The following is a 24940-nucleotide window of genomic DNA, read 5'->3' on the forward strand; positions in this document are numbered from 1 at the left end:
AGCACACATGGCTTGGCAGGTATTTTGAATGTTCCCAAATCTTTTTCTTCCAGGACTCCTGCTATGAAGGCAGATGCGCAGGATGCAGCAAGCGTAGATCAGCCATCGCAGAAGCCATGTGGGCAGTCTGCAGGGTAAGGGATGAACAGACCTTTCTGTGGGATTCTGCTCACTTGAGCTGAAGGACGTTTGTACAGAGAACGCGGGAAGTCTGGCTTTCCTAGTTGAAATGTCTGAGGAGCTTTCAGTGGGGAGCACACTGTCATGTTTAGCTGCAATATGGAACCATTTTGCATTAAGCTGTGTGTAACTCTGGGAAGCTCAGTGCTTGCTGAGGAGACGCTCGTGCAGCGATGCCTGATCGTGTGTTAGCACACACCTTATTCCTGAGTGGGGCTGACACAGAGCAGATCATAGCCTGTGTGAAATTAGGCTGCTGCCCACAGACCAATAGAGGCTGCAGACAGAAATGCTACTGAGTAGAATCTTTTTGTTTGTTCATTTCCAATTGAACTGGTGTCAGAATATTCGACCTGGAAGAAGGTTCTTTCTGTCTAGTTCTCAAGATTTCATAGACTACTGCTCAGGATTGGTGAGGAAATAAGGCTGGTTGTTGACTGTTTTTCTCCATGTTCTCTTCCTTCCCTCCCAAGGCAAATGGCAGTGCTCCCAGAGTCTCAATCAACACAGAACTCAGTAAATGAGCAAGAAAATGCAGGTACATCACTTCTTCAAACACACCAAGTCTTGGGGTTCTCCAGGACCAGGAAAGTGGTGTTTGAAGTTTTGATTTTTATGTGTCTTGTTCTCTTAAGGAAAGGCTCAGAGATATAACTTGTGTTATTCTTGCTATGAAGGGAGGAAAGGTTTGTTTGCTATTAATAGGTCTTGGACAAATAGTTTTGTCTCTATTTTTGGTTTGTGAGAATTTCAGCATTTGAGATTTCACACTCTTATTTTGACACTCTAGAATTTTTTCTTGATTGGATGTACTGGTAAAAAGGCAAGTCAGTAAGGCATTTTCAGTTGTGGAACGACAGGTGGAAAAAGCATCATTATTTCCAGTTCCCATCTTCATGCTGGCTCCTGTCTTTTCTAGGCTCAAAAGCTCTCGAGGAAGAAGAGAGCACTTTCAGCTCCCCTCTTATGTTTTGGCTTCAACAAGAACAAAAGAGGAAAGAGTGTCTTGGTGAGAAGAAACCAAAAAAAGGTTTGGTTTTTGAGATCTCTAGTGATGATGGTTTTCAGATCTGCGCAGAAAGCATTGAAGGTGAGAACCATGCAGTGTTGGTTGTACTGATTTTAGCTGTCCTTACTAGAAGTAAAACTGTGACTTTTGAGGGCCTCTTACTTGCTTTTTTATAGATTAAAAAAAAAGAGAAATCTCTTGGTTTACAGCCCTAGAACAAGCTTTGTTCCTGACCATGTCTGAATTCTATTTGTTTTTATTTTTTTTTCAATGGAATATATTCAGTGACATGTATGTTGCTGTCTCATTTTGTTTTATCAATTGACCAATGGTATTCAACCTTAGTTTGTCAAGAAATAGGTAGTGTGGATCACACAACGGAGTATTGGGTATCCAGACTTTTCCTCCAGACCAGTTGTAGTATACCCTGCCTTCCCTTTATGCCAAAGTGAATTTTTGAGAGGATGGAGAAGCAATTAAGATCCGAGGGTCTTAATTCATGCCCTGTGGAAGGTTGAAAACTTCATATTCTCCAATTAGTTTATTTAAATATGAGCACCCCGGTGCTCGAATACTCGGTCACTGTTTGTCATCTGTTTGTATGGTGCAGATGCCTGGAAGTCACTGACTGACAAGGTCCAGGAGGCCCGTTCGAATGCCCGCCTGAAGCAGCTGTCCTTTGCAGGTAACACCCTGCCCAGACAAACAGATGTCTCTGTGAGCATCTTGAGGTCTTAAGAGTTTCAATTCAGCTGCCACCTGATTTATGGAGGATAATTTCTTCCCAGTGGAAGGATTGGAAACTCTTAACGTGGAATGCAGTAGCTAATGCAGTGCTGCTGTGACAGCTGTGTAGTGCCCCTGCTGTCTGTGACAAGCTGCTGTATCTTCCTGCTCCAAGTCTGCACTGACAGTGTTTGTTGTGCTCTGTTTCTTATTCCAGGTGTGAATGGTTTGAGGATGCTGGGGATTATCCATGATACTGTCGTGTTCCTGATTGAGCAACTGTACGGAGCAAAGCACTGCCACAACTACAAGTTCAGATTTCACAAGCCAGAGGAGGCCAATGAACCTCCTCTGAACCCACATGGCTCTGCTCGGGCCGAAGTCCACCTGAGGCAAGTGTGAGTTTTGTTGACGTTGGGGTTAAGGGCCCGTTGGCTCAATAACTAATGCCATGGCAGGGCAGGAGCAACAAAGCTCCACAGCTCTGAAGCTCTTGGTTAAATGTTACCAACTGGCACATGAAAATCAATTATTTGGCATCTTTGCAGTCTGCACATTTTCTTGTGCCACTTTGTGGCCTGTTGCTTGGTTTAACAGCTCCTGGCTGGAGCTGTTCTTGGGCTGTGCCTTACCCTGATGCACAGGGGCTTTAAGAGAGGACAGAGTGGAGAAGGTGTGAGACAGCAGACATGTCAGACTGTTGTGGCAACCACATGTTTATTGTCAGTCAGTATAACAAACTCCCTTTGGTCTCTTTAAATTGCAGGAAATCTGCATTTGATATGTTTAATTTCTTGGCTTCTAAACACCGACAGCCACCAGAATACAACCCAAATGATGAGGAAGAGGAAGAAGTACAGCTGAAATCGGCCCGGTATGCAGCAGGGTTTAAAGGTTCAAAGGGGAAAATAATGCTGTGGTGTTAAAGTGAGCAGATGGGGTTTAGTTATGCGTTGTGTGCTTTGATGGATGTTTTAAACCTTGAAAGCTGCCAAGAACTACCAGACATAGAGGTGACTCCTTCAATAGCAAGAGAGGTGACAGCTGAAGGTGACCATCAGACCACTCTGCCTTGGAATGTTTCTTTTCCTTGTAAAACAACGTGATGAGAATTTGGGGAGGAAATTATCTTTTACATATATATGAAAACACAGCATTTATTTTGACTGTGTTCTCTGTGGGCTGCAGTGTCACAGTGTCTGAATTAATCAGTCTTGGAAAGTGCCTCAGATAATATGTGGTTGTCACTTAGCAGCGCCTCTTTGTTCTAGGAGGGCAACCAGTATGGATCTGCCAATGCCCATGCGCTTCCGGCACTTGAAGAAGACCTCCAAGGAGGCAGTTGGTGTCTACAGGTACGGTTTTGCTTTGGTACTGCTGCCTCGGGGATAGGAGACAGTGGAAACTGAAAACTTTCTGCAAAGCCAGACTGCAAAATGCAGGGAAAAAAAGCAGGCTTGGGCTTTTTACCTCCTCCTTCTCCCTGCCCAAGTTATGTATTTAAAAAGTAATCCTCAGGACAAACCACTTGCTCCATGCTGGCTTACTTTGGCAATAGCTGAGGTATGTGCTCAGATGTGGGCAAAGAGACCTGGTGTTGTTCTTGTTAGTGTTCTGTTAGAGAAGGGTAACAGTACCACGGTGGTCCTTGTCATGAATAACTCATTTTCTGCAGCCTTTGCAATCTGATGTTCCTGATCTTTGCTTGTCTCATTTGAAATACTCACTTTTCTTGTTGCATTTTAGGTCTCCCATCCATGGCCGGGGTCTGTTCTGCAAAAGGAACATTGATGCAGGTGAGATGGTGATCGAATATTCAGGCAATGTCATTCGCTCCATCCTCACTGACAAACGAGAGAAATACTACGACAGTAAGGTGAGTTTTGGGCTTTTGTAGACGTTTCTTAAAGAATTTGGGAGAACTAGAAAGTGGCTGTGAAGGTAGGACAGGCCTATATGAAAACTGTGTTTGGAACATCGCAGATTGGGTTTACAGACATACCTGTAAACCTGTAAATACCTGGGATATTTCCATTCTTGCTGGAGCTTTAGAGGCACTTCTGATTCTCTCCTGTGGGCTGGGCGGGGTCTCGGGCCAGTCTCAGTGAGTGCGGGAATGAAATGATTCAGGTGGGAGCCCACGGGGCCCAGTGGAGAGAGGCTGCAGACACACACACAGGCTCAGCTTCGGAGCCGGGCTGTCTGCTGGGGTGGCTGTGCCTGCCCTGCCCGTGCTGACCCTTCTCTGTCCTCCCTCTGCAGGGCATCGGGTGCTACATGTTCCGCATTGACGACTCTGAAGTGGTGGATGCCACCATGCACGGCAACGCGGCCCGCTTCATCAACCACTCCTGTGAGCCCAACTGCTACTCCCGGGTCATCAACATCGATGGCCAGAAACACATTGTCATCTTCGCCATGCGCAAAATCTACCGAGGGGAAGAGCTCACCTACGACTACAAGTTCCCCATTGAAGACGCCAGCAACAAACTGCCCTGTAACTGCGGCGCCAAGAAGTGCAGGAAGTTTTTAAACTAGAACTTCCATCAGCTGCAAGTGAGCCCTGGAGGGCCTGGGGCGAACCAAAGCTTCGAGTGAGCCCCTCTCCGGCTGCTTGGACAGGATGGAGAGGCTGGAAGCAGGAGTGAAGATGGGCTGGGCTCAGGGACCTGACTGGCGGCTGTGTTTGTCCGAGTCCACATCTTCATGTCTCGCATGTGCACACTCACCCTTGTGAGAGACACGGGGCGGCTGGAGAAGATCCTCAGCGTGGTTATGTTTTTGCTATTCTCATTTCCCCCTGCCCCCATATTTGTTTCTCAGCATGGGGCTAATGAGTGGGAGAGGGGAGGGGAGGTCAGCCCAGCAGGCGCAGGGCAGCAGCCGTGGGTCCTGTCCCTTTTTATGTCCTGGCTCAGAGCTCTCCTCTGAGGGCTGAGTCAGAGGTTGGGTAGCACAGAGCTTGAGTGAGCTTTTCTCCTGGGAAGAGGGGCTGTGTCTTGCCAACAGTTCTCCCCCGGGGACTGCGTGTCTGCAAAACACTATCTGTGAGCAGGAGGCTGCTCTGCCTGCGCAGGGCTCTGCGGCACAGCGGGCTGGCTCAGCTGCCTTCACAAGGAGAGCAGAACAGAGCAGCCCCCAACTAGACAGAAGGGAGTTTGGCTGGCACCTTGCTCTGAAATCCCTGCCTGAGAGCAGGGGAACTCCTGGCATTCTTTGGCAGAGAGGGCTTGTGCCAATAGTTGGGGTGCTGTAAATCTTTGCCAGCAAAGGCTCCCGCTTCAGCACTTCCCTCCCTGGTTGTGTGGGAGGGAAGTGCTCCTCTCTGGATCTTGTCTCCAGCAGCTGGCATCCTCCTCTGCTCAGCAAGCTCCTGGCATTGCCAGCCAGCAGTGTCTTGGTCACCATGGAGCTGGTCCAAGGGATTGGACAGAAGTCTTTAAGGAGAGAGGGGTGGTGTAAGGTGGCCCTGGACTCAGCCACACACCACTGTAGGGCAGGAGCTAGGAAGGAATGGTGTGGGGGCACCCGCTCTGCTCTGCCATGCCACACTGTCCCAGGGCCAGGGGGGCAGGCAGAGGAGTGACCCTGGGCACGTGCCTGTCGTGGTTCGTGGTCTGGGTGTAGTCACGTGTTCCACGAAAGGCACGGGAGGGGCACCAAAATGGAGCCAAAGTTCTCTGCAAAGACAAGGCCAAGCACCAGCCAGCCTTGTCCGTACAGCATCCCAAAACCCATAGGAAACATGTGAGGTGGTGGCTCAGGAACCAAGCGGGGTCTGGATGAGTCTAGGGACACCACCATCCTGGTTGGAGCGGCGTGAGTCCTCCTCCCCACGGGGTCTGCCCTGCGCCTCAGAGCAAAACCTGAGAGAGAAGTGAGAGCCCCTGACAGCGACGACATTGGATTCTGCTCTGTTCTGTTTACAGTTTAGTATTTAAGGTTTTATAAATGTAAATATATTTTGTATATTTTTCTATGAGAAGCACTTCATAGGGGAAAGCACTTATGACGAGGCTTTTTAAACAGTGGTATTATCCTAATTTAAGAGAATCTCTTTTTAATGATTTTTTTATTTTCATAGGACGGTTCTAGGAAATACCTGGCTGGACACAGTCTGAGCCTTTCTCCAGAGGGGGGGTTGCTTTAGTTTTGTTTTCTACTCTTGTTCTGCCTTTTTGACTTCAGTAACTGTCTCCAGGAGGGTTGGCTGGACCTTAAACTGTACTTGCCTGTAAGGATGCGGGCAGGAGGGAGAGCTGCCCAGCGTGGGAGGAGTTTGGCTCAGTAGGAGGACAGTCTGTGCCCCGGGCAGGAGGCGACTCCGCCTTGCTGTGCACTAGCGGAGGGTTTAAAAAAAAAAAAAAAGCGAGACCGAATGAGAGACCTGACCCTCGATGCCTCTTTTCTGGGATGAAAGAGGCCGGTCTAGGGCACGCGCCTCCTCCTTCAGTCTCTCCCTCAAAGACAGATGGGTTTTTCTGCAGAGAGGGGAAAGCAGAGAGTGCTCTCGCTTTCCTGAGCTGTCCCTGTGGGGTAGGTCAGCGGCCGTTCCAGGAGCCGGTGGGTCCGAGGGCAGTTGGCGGGGAAGGGACCAGGAACAGCTGCTGACTCCCCAGGTCTCTCAGAGGGGCACCCTGAATCTGCACCTCTCGGGTCTTGAGAATTCTTCCTCTGCCCTGAGGAGGAAAAACAGCGCTTGGAGGGTCGTGACCTGCCGGTTTCCTTTCGTTATTGCACTGTGTGAGGATAATTTGGTGGTAACTGTTGAAAGCAAAGTCACATTGACGCTGCATTTGTTACTGAGATGATTTGATGCACTGACAGTTTGGGAACGCACATACCTTGAGGAGCCCGGAGAGTGCCCGCCCTGGGGATCTGGGCCCCGTGGCCCCGGGCATGGCTGCTCTCGGCCCTTTTCTTTCCCTGTTTCTGACGCAGGGTGAGGGCTCAGCCCTCCTTGTGGCGAAGCCCATGAATTTATCCCAGAGCTCAGCTCCACCGCGCTGCTGCCGCCTCCCGATGTCCTGGCTGCGGGAGGAGGCTCCGCTGGGAAGCGCTGCCCAGAGCCACCCCACGTGGGGAGAAGTGGGAAGGAGGGTCGGGGGGAGCCCCCCGAGATCCAAGTGCCAGGCATCCTCCTCCCGCCGGGACCAGCCGAGCCGGCGGGCTGCCCGCTTTGCTGCTATTCCCGTGGCGGCTGCCTTGGCGGGAGCTGCTGTGGCCAGTGAAACTGTCTGTACCCCCGGGGAGCTGTGCCCGGGCCCGTGGGGCGAGCGGAAGCAGGGCCGGGGCAGCCATGGCCGCGGGGGCTCAGCCTGCCCGCCCTCGCCCCAGCCAGTCGGGAGCACCCAGCTCCCCATGTATGAATGTATATTTTATAAGGACTGACACAGATCATGGTATCTGAAAATACTAAAAAAGGAACCTTAGGGCGTTTATTTTTCTTTGTACAAAGCGACATGGTTTTTTTTTAAAGGAGAAGCGGGTCATTGCAAAGGGCTGGGTATCTTTTCTTTCTGGTTTTCTTTCATTTCAAAGCAATACCAGGTTCTTCAGCAGGACGGTCTGTGCAGAATCATGCCATTCACCCATACACTGGTCCACTCTCAACACTCGCAAGTTTTTTTTTATAACTATAAATACAGTATATATAGGAACTAATATAGTAATGCACCGTGTAATGAAGCCTAGTTCAGTATCGGTCCATGGCTTTTAATTCTCTTAACACTATAGATAAGGATTGTGTTACAGTTGCTCACGGCGCTGGGAAAGCCTTGCTGCACGTTCCCGCTGGCAGCCAGGGCAGGGAGCCGGGAGCGGGTGGCTCGGCCTTTCCCGGCCCTTCTTGTTACAGTCAGTACTTGTACAACTTGGTTTCTTCCTTTCCTTCCTCTCGTTTTGGTTATGAATGTTGGGGTACCACCTGCATATAGGGAAAAATGTGCTCTGTGCTTTCCTGGTATCTTTTTAACGAGGTACAGTAGCTTTGTCTATCAGCCGAGAACTATACTTGTGGTGTTTCTTTTATTGAACTTACAGTCTCTTTAGTAACTACAGGTAGGTGAATAATTGTTTAAAAAAAAAAAAAAAAGCTCTACAAAGGCAAGGTTATGTTCTAGAAATACATTTCTTGACAACTTATCATGTATAACAAAACGTTTTTTTTTCTTGTGTTCTTCCAAGCTTCTGGTTGTTTTTGTTTTTTTTTTTTTAAAAAAAAGAGGAAACGTGTCTAAAGTACATCAGTGTTAACTCCCTGCCACAGGGAAGAAGGAAATACTTTAATAGTTTAAAAAAATGCTGAAAGCTCTGCAAAAGACTGAATGTAAAAATAAAAAGTGTACATAGTTGTAAAAATACAAAAAAACAAAGGAGTTTTTAAACATGTTTATTTTCTATGCACTTTTTTTTATTTAAGTGATAGTTTAATTAATAAACATGTCAAGTTTATTGCTGCAGAGGGCTGCTCTCCATTTCTTTTTGAGGATTGAGAAGCTGCTTCTCCTCCACGAAATTCACTGGGGACAGGAGCCCCTGGCCAGCACCGAGGGCTGCACGGGGTGTTTGGTGAGGAGCCCTCAGCTCCAGTGCACATGGGGGGCACTGGCCGGGTGGTGGGGCCTCACGCCTGGGCTGCAATAGGATGGGGCAGGGTGAGGTGGGGCTGGCAGTGTGAACATTAACCAACCCACAGCCTCCCCCTGGAGCCCCATCACAGGCCTCAGTGGCACAGAGGGCACTATGGCCACGGCGAACGACAGGGCTGTCCTGCAGACCATCTTTAACCCCAGCACCCCTTTTGGGGACATCCCAGGGTTGGATGAGGAGGAGGAGGACATCGAGTTGGAAGGTGAGGTGACACTGCACTGGGTTCTCACTGGAATTGGTGGCGGGGTCCCCATGGAGTGAGCCAGCAGGCAGGGAAGGAGGCTCTGCAGGCTGGGAGCAGTTCCTGCCTGAGGCTGGACCTCACCACCCTGTCCTGTGCCTGTTCCCTCCCTGGACTGGAGGTGTAGGGTGGCACTAAGGCTTGCAGCCCACGGGGTGTCCTGGTGCCACCACTTCCTAGCCAAGGGCTCCTGTTTGCATTGCCACAGTGGAAGCTTTTCCATTGGAGTTGCTGGAGCAGGTCCGGGACCTGGAGCTGCAGGGAGTTTCTGCGGCTGAGTCAGGAGATGTGAGCACGGCCCTGGAGCGGTTCAGCGAGGCCATTCACCTGCTGCCTGAGCGCGCCTCGGGCTACAACAACCGGGCCCAGGCCCTGCGCCTGCGGGGGGACGTGGCAGGTGAGCAGCACAGGAGCGGGTGGTCCCCTGGTATCCCCATACCCCACCAACGCCCCTCTCCCCCTCACCAGGTGCCCTGCAGGACCTGGACACTGCCATCCGCCTGAGCCGTGGGCGCGGCCGGGCCGCCTGCCAGAGCTTCGTGCAGCGTGGCCTCATCCACCGGCTGCAGGCGCGGGACGAAGATGCTCGGCAGGATTTCGAGTGCGCGGCACGCCTGGGCAGCGCCTTTGCCCGGCGGCAGCTGGTGCTGCTGAACCCCTACTCGGCGCTCTGCAACCAGATGCTCTGTGAGATGCTGGGGCGGCTGCGCAACCCCAATGGCACTGGGACCGAGTGAGTAGGCCAGGTAGAGCCATGCTCCCGAGGTGGCCTATAGGCAGGCACGTCCTGGCTGCCGGAGAAGGTCTATCTCTGGTGTCAGAGATTCTGTTCCTCCTCCTGGCTGGTAGCCGGGGACGGGAAGTACCGAAGTGCCTTGCTGTTTGTGTCTTGCTCTGCTCCACTCCCAATAAACGTCCTCCTGTCCCTGGCACTTGGGCTCCGCTTGCGGCGTTGCGGGCGTTGTGCCGCGATTCCCGAGCGCGCACAGCCCCGCTGAGATGGGGGCCCTGGTGGGTGTGAGGCTGGGCCCCTCCGTTGAAGAAGGGAGATGGGGTGCACGGGAGGGTGCATCCCCTATCCCTCCTGGGTGCCGCTCTCGTGTGCAGCGGGCCTGCCCCGGCGGCTGCGCGCAGCGGTCCTGCTCGGGGGCGGCAGTTGCGGCGCCCGGCCAGAGGGAGGGATGGATTGGATTCTCGCAGCTGCGCCGGGCCCGCCCCCGCGCCGCATGCACGGCCCTGCGTGCCGGGGCCCAGGCGCAGAGCCGCACTGCAGACCGGGCTGGACACAGCAGCAGCGATGCCGCAGGTAAGGTGCAGCCGGGCCACAACCTCCGGCCCTGCTGTGTGCTGGAACACGCGGGGACGGCCGCATATCCCTGCTCCAGCTGCCTCTCTCCTAGCGCTGAGCACGGCTGATATGCCATGGGGTGTCCAAAGGGCTGGCCGGGGTCTGCCCTTGTCCCCCTCCTGCTGCTCGGCCTCCCGGCGCTCTCCTCAGCAGGTGAGGCTGTGGTGGGGTCCGTTGCACAGCTCCGGCAGCAGGACCCCCGCTGCAGCTCTGACGTGCCGCGGGCTCTCCGGCAGGGCTGGGGGAACTGGGCCCCACCATCGACGGGCAGCCGTGGACAGTGTGTACGCTGCAGGAGGGGGAGAGCCGTGCCTTCACCTGCCGGGTCCCCCAGCCAGTGCCCGGTGCCACACTGGCCTGGTACCTCAACGGCCAGAGGCAGGAAGCCAACCTCTCAGCTGCAGGCACTGCCAGCACCCTCACCCTCACTGCCCGGCGCTCTGACCACCAACTCAACTGCTCCCTGACCGACCCAGCCTCAGGGGAGACCTACAATGCCTCTGTCCTCCTCAACGTGCAGTGTAAGGTCCACAGCACTGGCCTGCTTCAGACTGGGATATGGGGAGGGTGTGTGGGGCTCCAGCCTGGTAGAGGCTGGACACCATAACCTGTGCCCATCACAGCCATAGCAGAGCAGCAGCTTGTCAGTCCCATGCAGATGAGGCAGAAAGTGCTCCTGGACCCTAGCGAGACAAATCCTACTCTGTGTTGCCCCCATCCCTCCTGCCCATCTCACTGTTTCTGTTTTTTACCCAGATAAGCCAGAGATCCTGAGGGCAGGTGCCCACTACCAGGAGGTCGAGGGTTCTGGCCTCCTCCTGGTGCTCTTTGTGCTGGTGCAAGCCAACCCACCTGCCAGCATCACCTGGGTGGACCAGGATGGGCATGTGATGGCCAATGCCTCCGAGTTCCTCCTCCTGGGTGCCACGCACTACCCAGGGCTGGCCAACCACTCGCTCCACATCCATCTCAGCAGCGTGGCTGGGAACTTCTCCGTCAGTGCTGCCAACAGCGTGGGCATCACCACCACCTCACTCCTACCCACAGGTAGCTGTTGGGGGGGTGGGCACAGCACAGCAGCTGTGTGGAGGGGTGCTGAGGGGGCTGCACTGCCTGTGCAGGTCTGCTGGATGCCCACGTGGAGCTGCCCCTCCTGGGTGTTGCCGTCGGAGCAGCACTGGCCCTGGCCACCCTGCTCAGCCTGGGCTCCTGTGCTGCCTGCCTGGCGTGCCGCTCACCCAAGCCAGTGCCAGGCCCAGGGCGAGCAGAAGGGAGCAGCCCGCCCAGCCAGTGCTCCCGTTGCAGTGGCTCCGAGCACCCACAGCCCCAGGGCACACGCCTGCCCCGCCAGACCCGGTCCCTGCCGCCTGACCTGCACCTCAGTGACCTCGCACAGGAGGATGGAGGTAAAACCCCAATGTACCAGCGCAGCAAGACACATAGGGCCACAGGTGCTGCCTTGGTGAGGGATAGATGTCCTGGCTTTTGCTCCTTTTCTGCCCTGCAGCTTCCCCCAAGGATGTGGGAGCTGGTGCCAGGGGAGAAGATAGTGCCCTGCCAGGGCTGGAGAATCACCTTGTCCTCAACAAGCTCGGTGAGGAGGTACAGGTGGGCAAGTGGCCCCCAAAAGTTGTGCTGTGGGATACTGAGCTCTGTGGTTGCCCCAAAAGGCAATGAGCTGTTTGTCCTACAGGTTTTGTTCAGCTCCCAATGTCTGGGCGCATCTACAAAGTGCCCAGTGTAAGCAGTGATGAGATCTGGCTGTGAGTCCCGGTGCCCATGAGCCAGGTGCCCAGCCCCAGGTACGTACCAGCCTCTGGAGCAGGGCAGCCAAGGGTGCCAGGGAGGCTGTTCTGGGAGGTGGGCGCTGAGCAGCTCTGGCTCTGTGCTACACTGCGTGCTGCAGGGCTCAGGAGCTGCACTGTCAGCCAAAGCATGTTTTTATGTAGCCCATTCACTTTCCCAATAGACTGTTATAATCAAAACGCATCAAGCTCTTTATAGCCAGGCCCTAGTGCTGTGATTCCTCCCAGGGTAAGGCCAAGCACCAGCCTTGCTTTAGCAGGTTTGTGACTCGCTTGCTGCATGATCCTCTCTGCCCCTGCCCCTGCTGCTGTGGCAGATGGGTGGGCAGGCAGTAGGGCAGGGGCTGGGGAGAGTCGTTCCAACAGCAATAAATTAAACTCGAGCGTCTGTGTGGTGCTGCGCAGGTTATTTTCCTTGGCAGGAGATAAAGGGCTTAAGAACAGGAAAAGTGGACTCAGTAATAAGGGGCAGACAGATTCGAGATCCCCAGGTCAGACTAGGAACACCCTGGACAGATCTGAGTGTTGTGTCTGAGTGTGGAATTTATTCCTGTTTGCTCCAACCTTGTAGCGTGTGCTCGAGAAACCTCTGCTCTGCAGCACCTACAGCACAGGGAGCCTGACACTTTGAAAGGCTGGTTTAATGCTGAACTCCTTGGGAACAAGTCAAAAACAGCCATTAGGCGGCTTCTGCAACAAAAACGATGAGTCAAGTCCTACTCTCCAAACACAGAACAGCCTAGCAATGTCTCCAAGACCAAGGAGGCTTTTGATGTGCTGTGTGACATTTCACAGCCTGCTCTGGGCACACCTTAGTGTCCAGCAGCAGACAGTGATCCAGGAGATGAGGGTTTAATGTGAAGCTTCAGGTAAAGCTCACCACCTCTGCCTCTGCCGCTTGTGAGGGTGGGTTGGATGGTGGGCTCCTGCCTTTCTGCCCATCAGCCAGGGGCTTGAAGTGCTGCAGGGAAAAGAATGTGCTCATGCAAATATCCGACTCCTGTTGCTCAGAGTACATGCATCTGAACACACTGGCCACATCAGCTGTGTGTGAGCTGTGTGCTCAGCAGTGCCCCGAGGAAACATGCTCTGGCTCGTGCTGGCCTGTTGAACAATGTAGCGCCCCAGCTTGGCAGCGCAGCCGAGCTCCCTGTGTCAGGCAGAGGCACCAGGGACAGGAGCAGCTGAGAATATGTTCCCAGGGCCCACCAGCCCTTTGCACACACCCACTGCTCCAGAAAGCCAAACAGGACCTGGGCAATGCTGCCAGCTGGGTGAGCAGCACCTGGCTGGAGCTGCCTACCTGCGAGTTCTTGAACTCCGAGAAGAGGGAGAAGAGGACATGCAGAGGCTGGATCCGGCTCTTGTACACGGGGATGTCCAGAATGGCTATGGGCAAGAGCAGTAGCGTGTGAGGGCACCTGGGCTTGCACCCTTGTCAGGAAGAGCTGAGCTCCCCACTGCCCACCATCCCTTGGGCTTCTGTGCACCAAAGACTGCAGTCCCCTGCAGTACAAGAGCCATTTCCCACTGAGGCAGCAGCCTCCAGCTAAAGCCCTCTGGCTTTCAGTGAGAGCGCCAGGCAGCAGCAAATTGTGTCCCCAGCACAGCCTCCCCAGCTCACCGCAGATCATGTCGATGTATTCAGCGAGGTCACAGCTCGTCTCCGCGGTTGGGAGGCCCACCTGGAACAGACGGGGCCATCAGCTCTGCTCCTGGATTGCAGGAGCCCGGGAGCACAAGCAGGCCACTGGGGCAGCAGCTGGGAATTCCAGCATTGGGCTGCGCTCCGACTTCTGGCAAGGGGGAAGTGGTGAGGAGGAACAAATCTGAGCAGGCTGAGCTGTGGGATGGAGCAGGCACCTGGCTTTCACGGCAGATGGTTTCTAAGTCCATGCATTGAGCTAATTACGGATCACTCAGACAACATACCTTTCCCAAGAGCTCCTCAAATTCCGGTGACCATTCCTGCATCAGGGTCTCAATGTCAGGCATTGGCCTGCCAGGGAAGAGAAAAACAAACTTTAGGGTCACACACAACCTTCCACTGCCAGACTGCGGTGAGCTGACGTCAGGGATCACCTGGAGTAATGGACTGTGGCAGGAGGTTTGCAGCGGTGCAGTTCACTGATACTTTCAATCCAGCTGTCAATGGCTTTGGGGTTCTTCTCTGCATTCTCCAAACTCTTCACTTTTATCTGCTGCTAAAAACACAAATATAAACCTGGAAGTGTTTCGTGGTGTTTTGAGGCTTTTTGGGGACCCTGTGTTTGCTCCTGATGAACCAGGGCTTCTCTCTTTCCCAGCTGCACTTTATCAACGGATTTCTGCAGGCAAAATGCCAACTAAAACCAGGTATGGACAACCAAAAAGGAAATAAAGCATCACCCGAAGGGAACAGACTCAAAGTCTGTACCAAAATTTGCATTTTGGTTGCAGTTTAAAGCTATGGATTAAAGCAAAAGGTTCATTTTTGCTACTTTTACAGTCAAGTTCTCAGTTGTACCACAACACTGGAGTCACAGAGACAAAAGTAAGAGTAAAATGCCATGGTTTCACTCCAAGCAGTGTGCAGCAAGTGCAACCTCCCTCTCCCTGACTCACTGTGATGTTGTGCTGCTTGGAGTTCTCTGTCAGCCAAAGAGAGAGCACGGTGGGATCTGACTGCTTGGTCGAGGGCTCATCCAGGACCAGCAGGCCAAGGTTGTCAGGCTTCCAGTCAGGACGGGGAACCTGCAGGAGAACAGAGCCCTCTCTGCGGAGTCCAGGGCAGGTTTGTACAGAGCCTTTCCATGAGCTCCCTCGGATGTGTGTACTCAGTACAGTGCTGCCCGAACAGCACGTGGTGTTGGAGAAGGGAAAACCCAGCCCTTACTCCAAGTCACCTAAGTGCTGTGTGAGAGGTGACCGAGCCACCGGGTCTACCTTTCCAGGTCTCTGCCCATTATGTCCCAGAGCGAGAGCACAGCAACAGACCGGCCCCTGCCATGGCCACTGCCCCGTGGGGCAGGGCCGGGACAGGAACCTGAAGAAACTGTACCTTTAGGAATGCATCAATATCCCCAACAGCAGGAATAAAGTCTGGAATAAAAGGCTGCAGCTTGTGCTCAATCTCTACTGTTTTGGGAGTGTACCTGCAAAAAACCACCACCACAGCATCTGTGACCAGGAACTGTGCTGCAGTAATTGACACAAAAGAGAGCCAAGAGCAGGCCAAAACCCTTCCACTCACCTCTTGATGTATTCAAACAGGTCTTTGATTTCAGAAGACACTTGCAGGTAGTCAAAATCTGCTGGATTGAAGTCACTAAAGAAAGGAAGAGAGTCATGGGCAAAGATTAATGTGTGGCAGGTTCTACTGGGCCCTGTTTTGCCTTGGACCTGCTGGCCAAGAAAAGTACTTGAGTGAGGGATAGTTGTGATCATATAGCTCCACAAAGAGTTGTCAGAAAGGGGCTAAGTGCTCTGCACAAAGGAAGACGTTGGGACAGCAATGACGTGGTCAGCAATGGCTTTGGAGCTGAAAACGTTGGAAAAAGAGAAGGATTATCAGGAGCTGAGTGACGTGTTTGAGATGGTCCTTCCCAAGGCTGGCTGACACTTTGGGTTGTTCCAGCCCTGCCTCTCCTGGGCACCGCACCTGGGGCTGGTTCATCACCTGGAGGAACCATCGCCCTGGAGCACTGGGGACGAGCTGCCTGTCTCGATGCCCATGATCCTGCTCACCCTCGCGGGATTAGGGATCAGGGGATCAGCAGAGAGTCCCGTACGGCCCCCACCAGCCCCGGCCCCAGCTCGTCCAGCCGGTAATGCCGCTCACCCCTCCAGCGCAGCCCCCTGCTCCTCCGAGTCATCCTCCGAGTCGCTCTCCGACGAATCCTCCTCCGAGTCCTCATCGTCCTCGTCGTCGTCCTCGCTGAGGGCGGCGGGGTGGGCCACTGCCTCCTCCTGGGCGAGAGAACCACGTTCTCACCGGGTGTCCCCGGGTGTCGCCGGGCCGTCCCCCCGCCCGCCCCGCTCGTACCTTCCCGCTGCCGCCCCGCTCGCCGCTCCTGCGCTCGGCGGCGCCGCCGGACACCGTGGGCCGGCGGGAGCCCCGCGGGCGGCCCGCGCCCCCCGCCCGTGGCGAGCGGGCCCCGGGCTCGGCCTCGGGCAGCTCCAGGCTCTCGTCGTACAGCTGGTTCTCCACCGGGCGGGGCTACGCCGAGAGGCAAAGTCAGGGGCAGGGCGGCCCAGGGCCCAGGGCCCACATCCCCCGCCCCCCGTGTCCCCCCGTGTCCCACCTCCGCCCTCCCCGTGTCCCTCCGCGCCGCTGCCGTCGCCATGGCAACCCTACCCCTCCGGCTGGCCAGAGCGGCCCTGGGGCGCGCGCGCCCCCTGGCGGCGGGGAGGAGCCACCGCCCCGCCCCCCCGTGACGACATTTCCGGGTGCGGACGTGGCGCGGCGCCGCCATCTTGCGGGGCCGCCCGGGGACCGGACGGACCGAGCGCCGCTCCCGCCGCCGCCGCCGCCGCCGCCGCCGCCATGGTAAGAGAAGGGCCGGGCCCGCCCGCCGCGGGCGGTGCGGAGCTCGCGGCAGTCTCTGGGGCAGCCCCCGGGCCCGCCGGGCCCGCGCGCAGGCCGACGCTTGAGTCCGCGGCCTGGCGGGACGGAGCGCGGCGCTGCCGCCCGGTGCCGGCGGGGCCGCGGCAGCTCGCCCCTGCTGTCTCGGAGCCGCGGTGCCTCCTGAGCCGGCTGCTTCACGTTCGGGGTCTCAGGTGTAGCCGGGCGGGCGGTGCCCGCCTGCCCTGCGCTGTGGCCCTGAGAGCTCTGTCTCTCGCGGGGCTGTTCCGGCTCCTTTTCCCCGTGGCAGCGGTGTGGGGATCAGCACAGACCCCCCGCGCACGGCTCCGCCTGCGGCAGGGACCAGTGATGCCGTGTTGGAGGGTTTCTGTCTGTTTGGGGATTTAAAAGTGCAGAACAGCGTTATTCTGACAAAGGTAATTAAGAAACTGATCCGTGAGAGGGAAATGTCGGGAGGAAGTCTGGGCAGATAGAGAGAAGAAGGAAGACAAAGTGCAGCTGGCGAGTGATAGCGCTTGCGAGCTGCCCGGGAGGCACCTGAGGCCTGTGGTGATAACCAGGGCTGCATCAACCTGGCTGTGCTGTGCGTGTGGCACTGGGAGAGATGTCACATTTTACAGCGTTCCTGTGTGTAGTAAGCTGGGGCAGCCTGATGGAAAAGTCCATCTCCTGGAGCCTCCCCTGACGCTCCTGCGGGTTGTTACACCTGTGTATGTGTGGAATAAGGAACGGGTTCATTTGCGTAACAGAAGCAGGGAGAGCTCTGAGGTTAATGTAGGGACAGAACATGGAATGGGGAGAGAGAGAGAAAAACAGAGGTGTCTCTGCTCTTGGCATAATTCAGTTCCCGGTCACAGAAAAAGACATAAAATCATATTCTGAGTGCATGCAGGTAAGGTGTGGTGGGAAGTGATCCTTTTTGTGGGCCAGGCTCACCCGCTCTGCTCGCCCAGGTGCTGTTGGCAGCCGCCGTATGCACGAAGGCGGGGAAGGCCATCGTGTCCCGGCAGTTCGTGGAGATGACCCGCACCCGCATCGAGGGGCTGCTGGCGGCGTTCCCAAAGCTGATGAACACGGGCAAGCAGCACACGTTCGTGGAGACGGAGAGCGTGCGGTATGTCTACCAGCCCATGGAGAAGCTCTACATGGTGCTGATCACGACCAAGAACAGCAACATCCTGGAAGACCTGGAAACACTCCGGCTGTTCTCTAGAGTGGTAAGGATCTGTCACTCGGTGATGTGGCTGTAGCCTGGAACGGCGCCGTTGTGGGGCACCTGTTTCTGAGCTGGTGCTGGAGCACTGCCTGCCTCTACCTGGCAGTGTGATGTTCCAGAGCTTCCCTTCCTGACTAGGAAGAAAGCTCTGAAGTTTTGTTGGTAGTTTTGAACTTACCATAAGAAATCCTCAGTTGTAGTTCAGTTGATGAGACCAAAGTGCTGATCGTAATTTAGCATAAATTAGCCTAAGGCTCATATTACTTCAAAAAGTAACATGATTTTACGAGTGCAGGTTGCTTTGCAGGGATCCTGAAGAAGCAAATTCATGTCTTCATACAATCAAACTATTTTCAGGAAATCTGCTGACCCTAGCATGCAGTTGGGCTCCTCTGAGTTAGTGTTACAAGGAAGCTGAGAGGTTCTATAAGGATTTTAGTGTGGAAAAACTAATAATGGCAAAGCTTCATCTTGTTTATCAACAGCTTAATGGTACCTGCAGCAGCGGAAGAGTGCACTGGGGTTGGGAGGGTCAGCACAGCTGTGACCTCTGGGATGGTAGAAGGAAAGTGTTTACACAGTACTCTCTGTGGGTACTCCTTTAAAATGTGTTCTCCTACTAGATCCCTGAATACTGTCGAGCTCTGGAGGAGAATGAGATCTCTGAACACTGCTTTGACCTGATCTTTGCATTTGATGAAATCGTCGCCCTGGGCTACCGCGAGAACGTAAACCTGGCACAAATTCGGACCTTCACTGAGATGGACTCGCATGAGGAAAAGGTGTTCCGGGCAGTCCGAGAGGTGAGCACGGACACCTGCGAGCTTGGCACAAGGTGCCATGTCTGGGAAATGCTGCCTTTGCTATACAGAGGTGTTCCTCCACTTTGGTAGGGCCATGCAGTTATTTAGCTTTTCTATAAGCTTGTATTCTGTATCTGTCTAAACCTGTATCTTGTTTTGTTTTTGTTGGCAAGGGGTTTGTGGGCAACTGCATTTAGTTCCTGTGCAGGCTGAAGTTGAGGTTGCAAAGCTCCATCAGTCTCCCGTCTCTTCTTTCAGACGCAGGAACGCGAAGCAAAAGCTGAGATGCGTCGTAAAGCAAAGGAGCTGCAGCAGGCCAGGAGGGACGCGGAGAGACACGGCAAGAAGGCACCCGGGTTTGGGGGCTTCGGCAGCTCAGCCGTGTCTGGGGGCACGACGGCAGCAATGATCACAGAGACCATCATTGAGACCGAGAAGCCCAAAGTGGCACCAGCACCAGCCAGGTAGGGGGACAGCAGGTGGCAAATGTTCTCTGGAGCCAGCGGTGGCTCAAACTATGTGCCCAAAGAGAAGTTCTAACATAGGTTCCTCATCTGTGTAACTATGGAGGAGCATTTGTGCCATATACCACAGTAACACCCTTTGTAGTCTCCCTGGAATCTTGGATGAGCAATGAGCTTCCCATTTTGTGTGAGAAAAAGAGGTCCCAACTCCTGGTAATACACAGAACAGAATCCAGATCTAAATTATAGCTTAGCACCTGACACGTAAGACAATAGTGCTGTGCGTGTTGTCTCCAATAAAGGGTGCCAAAGTGAATGGTGTGGTGTTGGGATAGTCAAGTTATAGTACTTAAAGATAACCAGGAAGGAGGAATCTGTTGCAGTGAGCTGACTTGACCTCTGTTTAGACCTTCAGGTCCCAGTAAAGCCTTGAAGCTCGGAGCTAAGGGGAAGGAGGTGGACAACTTTGTGGACAAGCTGAAATCAGAAGGAGAAAATATCATGACTTCCGTAGGCAAGCGCTCTGTGGAAGCAGCCAAAGTTCTCGCTCCTCCTGTTAACATGGAGAGGTGAGTGCTGCCCTTGCTTTGGAAGTGGTCTCCCTTCCTGTTCCTTTTAGGCTTTTTCCTGTGCTCCCTTACCTTGTAACTATAACAGTTGGTGGGCAAAATCTGGGAAAGTATGGCAGCAAGAAAGTAAATAGCTAGTTTGGTTAGGCATCTTCCTAACTAAAATGGGGTGTCCATCCATTGCTGAGCTGAGGTTGGGAATTTTCTGTGCCTTTTGCCTTCAAATAGCTGCTGTTTTCCCTGTTTCCCTACCTCATTGCCACTCAGGATGGAGCCATTCACGCTTCATTTTACATGCAGCAGTTCAGAACCTTTTAGTGCCTGGAGTGCTGTGGCCTGACAGAGGGGATTTGAGTGACCACCATGTTGAGATGCTGCATCAGTGCTGTTTAACTGGGGTCCCATCCCTTGCAGACCCGTATCCATGGATTCTCCTGCCCCCGAGTTCACCTGTCGGAGCAGCATTAGCCCCCATGGTGCTGGCCATGCTGTTCTGTTCAGGAGCTCTTGCTCAGTACGCACAGCCTGTCCTTCCTGAGCACTGATCTCTTTGCTGCCTGGGACATGAGTGTAGCACTTGAGCTTTTTCTCTATCTGTCTAGTGTGCACATGAAAATAGAGGAGAAAATCTCCTTGACTTGCGGCCGCGATGGAGGGTTGCAGAACATGGAGCTGCATGGCATGATCATGCTGCACATCTCCGATGAAAAGTTTGCACGGATTCGCCTGCATGTAGAAAACGAAGACAAGAGGGGAGTGCAGCTGCAGGTAAAGCCTATCTGGAGTCCTATGCTGTTGAACGTGCTTTTGTTGTTTTCCAGGGAAAAAAAAATTGGAAATATTTGAGCATGTTACTGTCCTGTATTCTCATCCAAACTTTCTCAGCAAATGCATTGGAAATGGGAGTACTCAGTGCAGGGCCAGTCATGCTCAAAGGATTGAAGTTCCCTAGAGAAATGTGGTCTCGGTGCTCGCCATCCTGCCGTTGGAGCCTTATCTGCCCAGCAGTGCACATTGGCATGCTGGGTGACCTCACTTGGACTTTGCAGCAGCCTAGTGTGTTGCTTGGTGCCTGTTTGTGTGATGTCAGTTGCAGCTGTGGACTGGGAGTAGGTGAACAAACTTCTGTGCCAATGGGGAATGAATTTATTCTCTCTGGAGCCATTTCTTCCTGGGGTCGCTTGTCCTGTCACTGCTGTACCTGGGATGATTGCTGGAGCACTTGATCACAGTCGGTAGTAGCAGCTCAGAAGGTTCTTGGGAGATTTGTCCTTCCCTTTTTCTGTATGACCATATTGATCCCTGGAGGTGTTGTTGCTTTGACACACTCTGGCTCATCCCTTGTCAGGGGCTTGTCCGTACATCACTGACTGCAAATCCACTTCCAGCACATCCCATGAGCGAGTCTCTAACAGCGCTCCCCTGGGCGCTGCTTTGAGTGGAAGATGAGGCCAAACCCTGTGCTGACTCCTGTTTTTCTAGTGGAACTTAACAGTGATTTGCAGAAAGCCTCTGCTTCCAAAAAGCTGCTCGTGCTCACAGTTGGGAAGCGTGTGTTTAAATGGAGTTTGGCTTCTGACACATACGTGCATTAAGGTTGCTGAGGGAGGTCATAGTAGTGTGGTTTCATACTGTTTTTCCCAGCAGCACTAGGTTGATTTTTCTTCAAGAGAAATGTGTGCTGTGGACCTTCAGTATGTTCTTTAGGATTTGAGGAGTTAAGTTGTTTTGTAAGTACCAGTCCAGGGCATGTATTGCTAGAGTCTCTGGCGCAGTGACACGTAAGAATGGCAGTGGTGTGGATCCTTCTTGTCAGATCAGCATTTCCTGGAAGGAATCCCAAGTTGATAAGCAGGTGTGCTCCAGATGGACTTCTGAGCCAGGAGCAAGCCTGATGTGTGTTTTGTCAAGAAAAACACTCTGTGTAGGCCTGTCCTGGTAGAACCTGCATTACCTACAGTTCTGTCCTTGGGCCTACCTACAGCCTGGACATGTGTTCTTCTTTCAGACTCACCCAAATGTGGACAAAAAGCTCTTCACTACAGAGTCACAGATTGGTTTGAAGAACCCAGAGAAGTCATTCCCTATTAACAGCGACGTGGGTGTGCTGAAGTGGAGGTTGCAGACCACAGAAGAGTCTTTCATTCCATTGACGAGTGAGTGCGAGTCTGGGAGCTCGGGTGGAAGAGGCCGATGTTTGTCTGTGGGCTGCTTGTTTGTATCCACCTTGCAGCAGCTGGGCTGCCTGGAGCATGGCACAGTGTGAGACGTTGGAGATCCTGTATGTATCCAGTGGATAGTGCCTGCCCTCAGCAGTGTGCATTTTTTGTAATGCTCTCAAAGAAAACAGAGCTTTTCTTAAAGTCAGAATTTCTAGGGGATGACTTGGCTGGGCATTTCGAAGTGAAAGCCTACTTCATGTGGAAGGCCTGTGTGGTTCACACACTGTCTCTGTGCCCACAGTTAACTGCTGGCCCTCAGAGAGCGGGAACAGTTGTGATGTCAACATTGAATATGAGTTGCAAGAGGAGAGCCTAGAGCTGAACGATGTGATCATCACCATCCCCTTGCCGTAAGTAACATTCCTTGTCTGAGCAGCACTAACAAGTCCACCTCCTTCTCCTCCCTGGTTTGTGGGTCTGGTCAAGCTGACAGGCACTTTCTTAGCTCCATGCAGGGAAGTTATTTTCACTTCTCGTTGCCTGCTCTAGGTCTGGTGTCGGCACCCCAGTGATTGGGGAGATTGATGGCGAGTATCGCCACGACAGCCGGAGAAACCTCCTCGAGTGGTGCCTGCCAGTGATAGATGCCAAAAACAAGAGTGGCAGCCTGGAGTTCAGCATAGCAGGGCAGCCAAACGACTTCTTCCCGGTGCAAGTCGCCTTCGTTTCCAAAAAGAACTATTGCAACATACAGGTATGGTCACTGCCGATGCTCCACAGGTGTGATGTCATTCTTGCCTCAGTCCCTGTCTGACCGACACTGGCCATGCTGCAGCAGGGCATTGCTGTCCCACTGGCCATGGCTGAGGGGTTGACATTTACTTGCTACTGAGATAAGTGGATTTGGGAGTGCCAGCAGACAGCACTGGCAGCTGACACCTCCCAGAGCTTGCCTGCAGTTTCAGTTGTGCCTTCATGCCTCTGAGGAATCACTAATTGCCCTCAGACTTCATTAGAGAATCCATCGGCCTTGGAGCCAAAACACTGCTCGGCATATGACTGTCTGCCCCCACTGAAGTGTAGCCAGCAGCTGCCGTTTCACTCCTCAGTGGAGACACAGTTACCACAGAAGATCACTCCACTCTTTCAGGTTTCCTGGGAACAAAGATCTTTGTTTCAGGGCTGAGTTGTGGTTCAAAGGTGCCGGGTCAGTTCTCCCCTCATGACCATTCCAGCGTTGGGAAACACAGCATCGCTGTGGTGGGGAGCGGGGTTCGATGCTGAGCTAACACTGCCTGTTATCTCCACAGGTTACCAAAGTGACCCAGGTAGACGGGAACAGCCCTGTAAGGTTTTCCACTGAAACCACCTTCCTGGTGGACAAGTACGAAATCCTGTAATGCTAGACGTGGGGAAGTGCAAAGGAAGAAATTTTTTAAATTAAAACAAAAAAAAGAGACCGACGTTTATTCTGAATGTTGGGAACGCCGCAGCCCCCTCTGCTAGGACATGTGGCTCCGTCTGCCATCTGCAGCGTTCCTGGGTCACAGACATTTTTGGAAGAGAATTGACGTGCTCGTGGGGGGAAAGGCCACAAATTTCTTTGGCAGATTTTTACCGGCCGGCAGAAAAGCAAGATCTCCGCAGAGAGCCTGACTTTGATGTGTTCCCTCCTCCCCTGGCGACGCCCGGAGCTCAGCCCCAGAGCTGACCAGACATCGTTCCCTACCCTCCCAAAGCGTCACATGCTGTTCCGTTGTTGGTGCTTACATTTTGATTTCTCCTCGTCCTCCAGCTCTCGTTTCCATTGAGGAAAGCAGGCACTGAGAGAACGTGTGTGGGGCCACCTGCTGCTCCGGACCCTTCCATCTGGTGGAAGCTGAGCGAGCTGCCCTTGGCCTCAGAGGTGGGGGGATCGTAGCAGGGGCACAGGGTGGGTAAGAGGGACCAGGGGCTTTGGTCCTTTTGCCCCACAAGGTTACTGCCGTTCCTTGAGCCCTGCTGTGCTGCGATGGCTCAGCTCCAGGTGCTCTGGCTCCTGCTGCAGGGGGAGAGCTTCTATAAGGGACTGTGTCCTCGCTGTCTGCCACAGCTGCTCTAGGGCCAGGCTTTGGAGGAGGTTTAGTTAGGTTAGAACCAGTTGCATGTCCTTTGCAAGGCCCTTTTGGTATCTGGGGAGGCAGAAGGCTTTTCCTGCCTGGGTGAAAGGAGCTGAACCCGGGTAACTGCCTGCTGGTCAGAACATGTCCCAAACCAGTGTTTGTTCAGCGCTGGCAGGGGGGGAGAAGGAAACGCTGTTTTCCAGGAAACATGGGGGCTGATCTGAGCTGTTCCTCTCCCCACTGCCTCACCAGCATTATTTGCCTCATCTCACAGACCTGTGCTCCCCTCGCAACTCATCTCACCTGTGTGGCTGGGGCCTGTCACAAGTGTCACCTGCCCCCGGGCACACCTCACCTCTGGCCGGAGGGCCTGAGTGTGGAAGGCAAAGGCCCTAGAAGTGCATGTACTGTGCTCTGTGAGAGACAGCCAGCCTGTCATGGGCCCCTGGGGTCCTCTGCCAAAGAAGTCCGTGGTCTCTCCTCTGCTGGCAGCACCTGAGAGAGAAATCAACCCTGGTCCTGTCCTGGGAGGGTAAACCCTCCTCCCTAGCAAAGTAGGCAATGAATCCCAGTAACCTGGTCCTGTTCCAGAGCTGCTTGTCTGTATGATTTTTAAAATGGAGTCGAGGCTAGTTCAAGCATCCAAGGAGCTTTTTTTTTCTTACATTCGTTGGAGGGTGATATTTAAACCGAGCTGAGATCTCCCCTTTTTGTAACCCCATATGATCCTGGCCTAGGGAATAGAGCACATTCCAGTGTACACAGAGAATACTGAGTCTAATCAAATAAAGTACTGTCAAAGGAGCTGGCTGGGGGTCGTGAGGTCCTTCCGGAGCTGGGGCCGCTCAGCCCAGGCCCCGCGGGGGCGGGACGGGGCCGGCACCGGGCGGGGCGGGGACACGGCCGTGGCAGGCGGTGGCGGACAGCGGAGCGGCGGCGGTGGAAGAGCCCGGGAGAGAGGCTGCCTGTCCAGGGGAGTGAAGGTGAGCGGCTGCCGGGATGGGGTGGGACCCTCCCCTACTCGTGGCCCAGGCGGCCCCTGCCTTGGGGAGCCTGTGAGGCTGTTTTCAGCGTGTCCTGCCCTGCAGAGACCTTCTCAG

General features: G+C 53.9%; 5 protein-coding genes across 14 annotated transcripts in view; 4 read left to right on the top strand and 1 right to left on the bottom strand.

The window, feature by feature from the left end:
- Window positions 1–6915, top strand: part of KMT2A (lysine methyltransferase 2A) — a 40145-nt gene extending 33230 nt beyond the window's left edge. The window contains exons 28-36 of one of the 2 annotated variants that reach the window (XM_027737717.2): window positions 54–134; window positions 654–718; window positions 1100–1270; window positions 1800–1874; window positions 2133–2307; window positions 2682–2789; window positions 3187–3270; window positions 3662–3791; window positions 4178–4453. In XM_027737717.2, the coding sequence (XP_027593518.1) occupies window positions 54–134; window positions 654–718; window positions 1100–1270; window positions 1800–1874; window positions 2133–2307; window positions 2682–2789; window positions 3187–3270; window positions 3662–3791; window positions 4178–4453 (1165 nt within the window). Of the gene's footprint in view, window positions 1–53; window positions 135–653; window positions 719–1099; window positions 1271–1799; window positions 1875–2132; window positions 2308–2681; window positions 2790–3186; window positions 3271–3661; window positions 3792–4177 lie in introns of both variants that reach the window. The other variant, XM_027737716.2, reaches the window with a different exon arrangement.
- A 1744-nt stretch (window positions 6916–8659) lies between these two features.
- Window positions 8660–9739, top strand: TTC36 (tetratricopeptide repeat domain 36). 2 transcript variants are annotated; one of them, XM_027737749.2, is made up of 3 exons: window positions 8660–8768; window positions 9016–9204; window positions 9276–9739. In XM_027737749.2, exons 1-3 carry the CDS (start codon window positions 8660–8662, stop codon window positions 9542–9544), a joined length of 567 nt encoding a protein of 188 aa, XP_027593550.1. In that variant the 3' UTR covers window positions 9545–9739. The 2 variants fall into 2 exon arrangements, with proteins under 2 accessions (XP_027593550.1, XP_039241747.1); XM_039385813.1 differs by having other exon boundaries at window positions 8660–8760; window positions 8993–9204.
- Window positions 9740–10121: 382 nt separating this feature from the next.
- Window positions 10122–15783, top strand: TMEM25 (transmembrane protein 25). 4 transcript variants are annotated; one of them, XR_005565194.1, is made up of 7 exons: window positions 10122–10308; window positions 10392–10676; window positions 10912–11202; window positions 11277–11561; window positions 11663–11763; window positions 11849–11957; window positions 12532–15783. XR_005565194.1 is itself a non-coding variant. In XM_039385808.1 (6 exons), exons 1-6 carry the CDS (start codon window positions 10230–10232, stop codon window positions 11897–11899), a joined length of 1092 nt encoding a protein of 363 aa, XP_039241742.1. In that variant the 5' UTR covers window positions 10122–10229; the 3' UTR covers window positions 11900–12348. The 4 variants fall into 4 exon arrangements, 2 of the variants coding, with proteins under 2 accessions (XP_039241742.1, XP_039241743.1); XR_005565193.1 differs by lacking the exon at window positions 12532–15783 and adding an exon at window positions 12125–12348; XM_039385808.1 differs by lacking the exon at window positions 12532–15783 and having other exon boundaries at window positions 11849–12348.
- On the bottom strand, window positions 12480–16300 carry IFT46 (intraflagellar transport 46). Of its 5 annotated transcripts, none has more exons than XR_003543814.2 (12): window positions 16244–16300; window positions 15985–16158; window positions 15781–15908; window positions 15193–15267; window positions 15001–15094; window positions 14565–14693; window positions 14043–14164; window positions 13893–13959; window positions 13585–13645; window positions 13264–13349; window positions 12772–12921; window positions 12480–12650 (listed from the first exon to the last, which is right to left on the bottom strand). XR_003543814.2 is itself a non-coding variant. In XM_039385812.1 (12 exons), the coding sequence occupies exons 1-12, from the start codon at window positions 16283–16285 to the stop codon at window positions 12627–12629; spliced, it is 1080 nt and encodes a 359-aa protein (XP_039241746.1). In that variant the 5' UTR covers window positions 16286–16300; the 3' UTR covers window positions 12480–12626. The 5 variants fall into 5 exon arrangements, 4 of the variants coding, with proteins under 4 accessions (XP_039241746.1, XP_039241745.1, XP_039241744.1 ...); XM_039385812.1 differs by having other exon boundaries at window positions 12841–12921; window positions 14043–14161; XM_039385811.1 differs by having other exon boundaries at window positions 12844–12921.
- ARCN1 (archain 1) lies at window positions 15783–24644 on the top strand. The gene is made up of 11 exons (XM_027737724.2): window positions 15783–16158; window positions 16244–16488; window positions 17478–17741; window positions 18364–18543; window positions 18802–19007; window positions 19415–19576; window positions 20179–20344; window positions 21585–21732; window positions 22040–22148; window positions 22288–22492; window positions 23049–24644. The coding sequence occupies exons 2-11, from the start codon at window positions 16486–16488 to the stop codon at window positions 23136–23138; spliced, it is 1533 nt and encodes a 510-aa protein (XP_027593525.1). The 5' UTR covers window positions 15783–16158; window positions 16244–16485; the 3' UTR covers window positions 23139–24644.
- Window positions 24645–24940: the final 296 nt, after the last annotated feature.

This window comes from Pipra filicauda, unplaced genomic scaffold (genome assembly GCF_003945595.2).
Source record: "Pipra filicauda isolate LSUMZ 115617 unplaced genomic scaffold, ASM394559v2 scaffold437_size563383_pilon, whole genome shotgun sequence".
NCBI lineage: Eukaryota > Metazoa > Chordata > Aves > Passeriformes > Pipridae > Pipra > Pipra filicauda.

Excerpts from the sequence above, each read along its gene's own strand:
- TTC36 (XM_039385813.1), top strand. The coding sequence starts at position 8,660 with ATGGCCACGGCGAACGACAGGGCTGTCCTGCAGACCATCTTTAACCCC. Across the intron at positions 8,761-8,992 it reads GAGGAGGAGGAGGACATCGA|GGCTCCTGTTTGCATTGCCA; the intron begins GTTGGAAGGTGA and ends TTCCTAGCCAAG. Across the intron at positions 9,205-9,275 it reads CCTGCGGGGGGACGTGGCAG|GTGCCCTGCAGGACCTGGAC; the intron begins GTGAGCAGCACA and ends CCCCCTCACCAG.
- TMEM25 (XM_039385809.1), top strand. The coding sequence starts at position 10,230 with ATGGGGTGTCCAAAGGGCTGGCCGGGGTCTGCCCTTGTCCCCCTCCTG. Across the intron at positions 10,677-10,911 it reads TGTCCTCCTCAACGTGCAGT|ATAAGCCAGAGATCCTGAGG; the intron begins GTAAGGTCCACA and ends TTTTTTACCCAG. Across the intron at positions 11,750-11,848 it reads CCTTGTCCTCAACAAGCTCG|GTTTTGTTCAGCTCCCAATG; the intron begins GTGAGGAGGTAC and ends TTTGTCCTACAG.
- IFT46 (XM_039385810.1), bottom strand. The coding sequence starts at position 16,285 with ATGGCGACGGCAGCGGCGCGGAGGGACACGGGGAGGGCGGAG. Across the intron at positions 16,159-16,243 it reads GGGACACGGGGAGGGCGGAG|CCCCGCCCGGTGGAGAACCA; the intron begins GTGGGACACGGG and ends CTCTCGGCGTAG. Across the intron at positions 12,651-12,840 it reads AAGCGGCAGAGGCAGAGGTG|AAGCCGCCTAATGGCTGTTT; the intron begins GTGAGCTTTACC and ends TTTTTGTTGCAG.
- ARCN1 (XM_027737724.2), top strand. Across the intron at positions 17,742-18,363 it reads TCCGGCTGTTCTCTAGAGTG|ATCCCTGAATACTGTCGAGC; the intron begins GTAAGGATCTGT and ends TTCTCCTACTAG. Across the intron at positions 21,733-22,039 it reads GTCTTTCATTCCATTGACGA|TTAACTGCTGGCCCTCAGAG; the intron begins GTGAGTGCGAGT and ends CTGTGCCCACAG.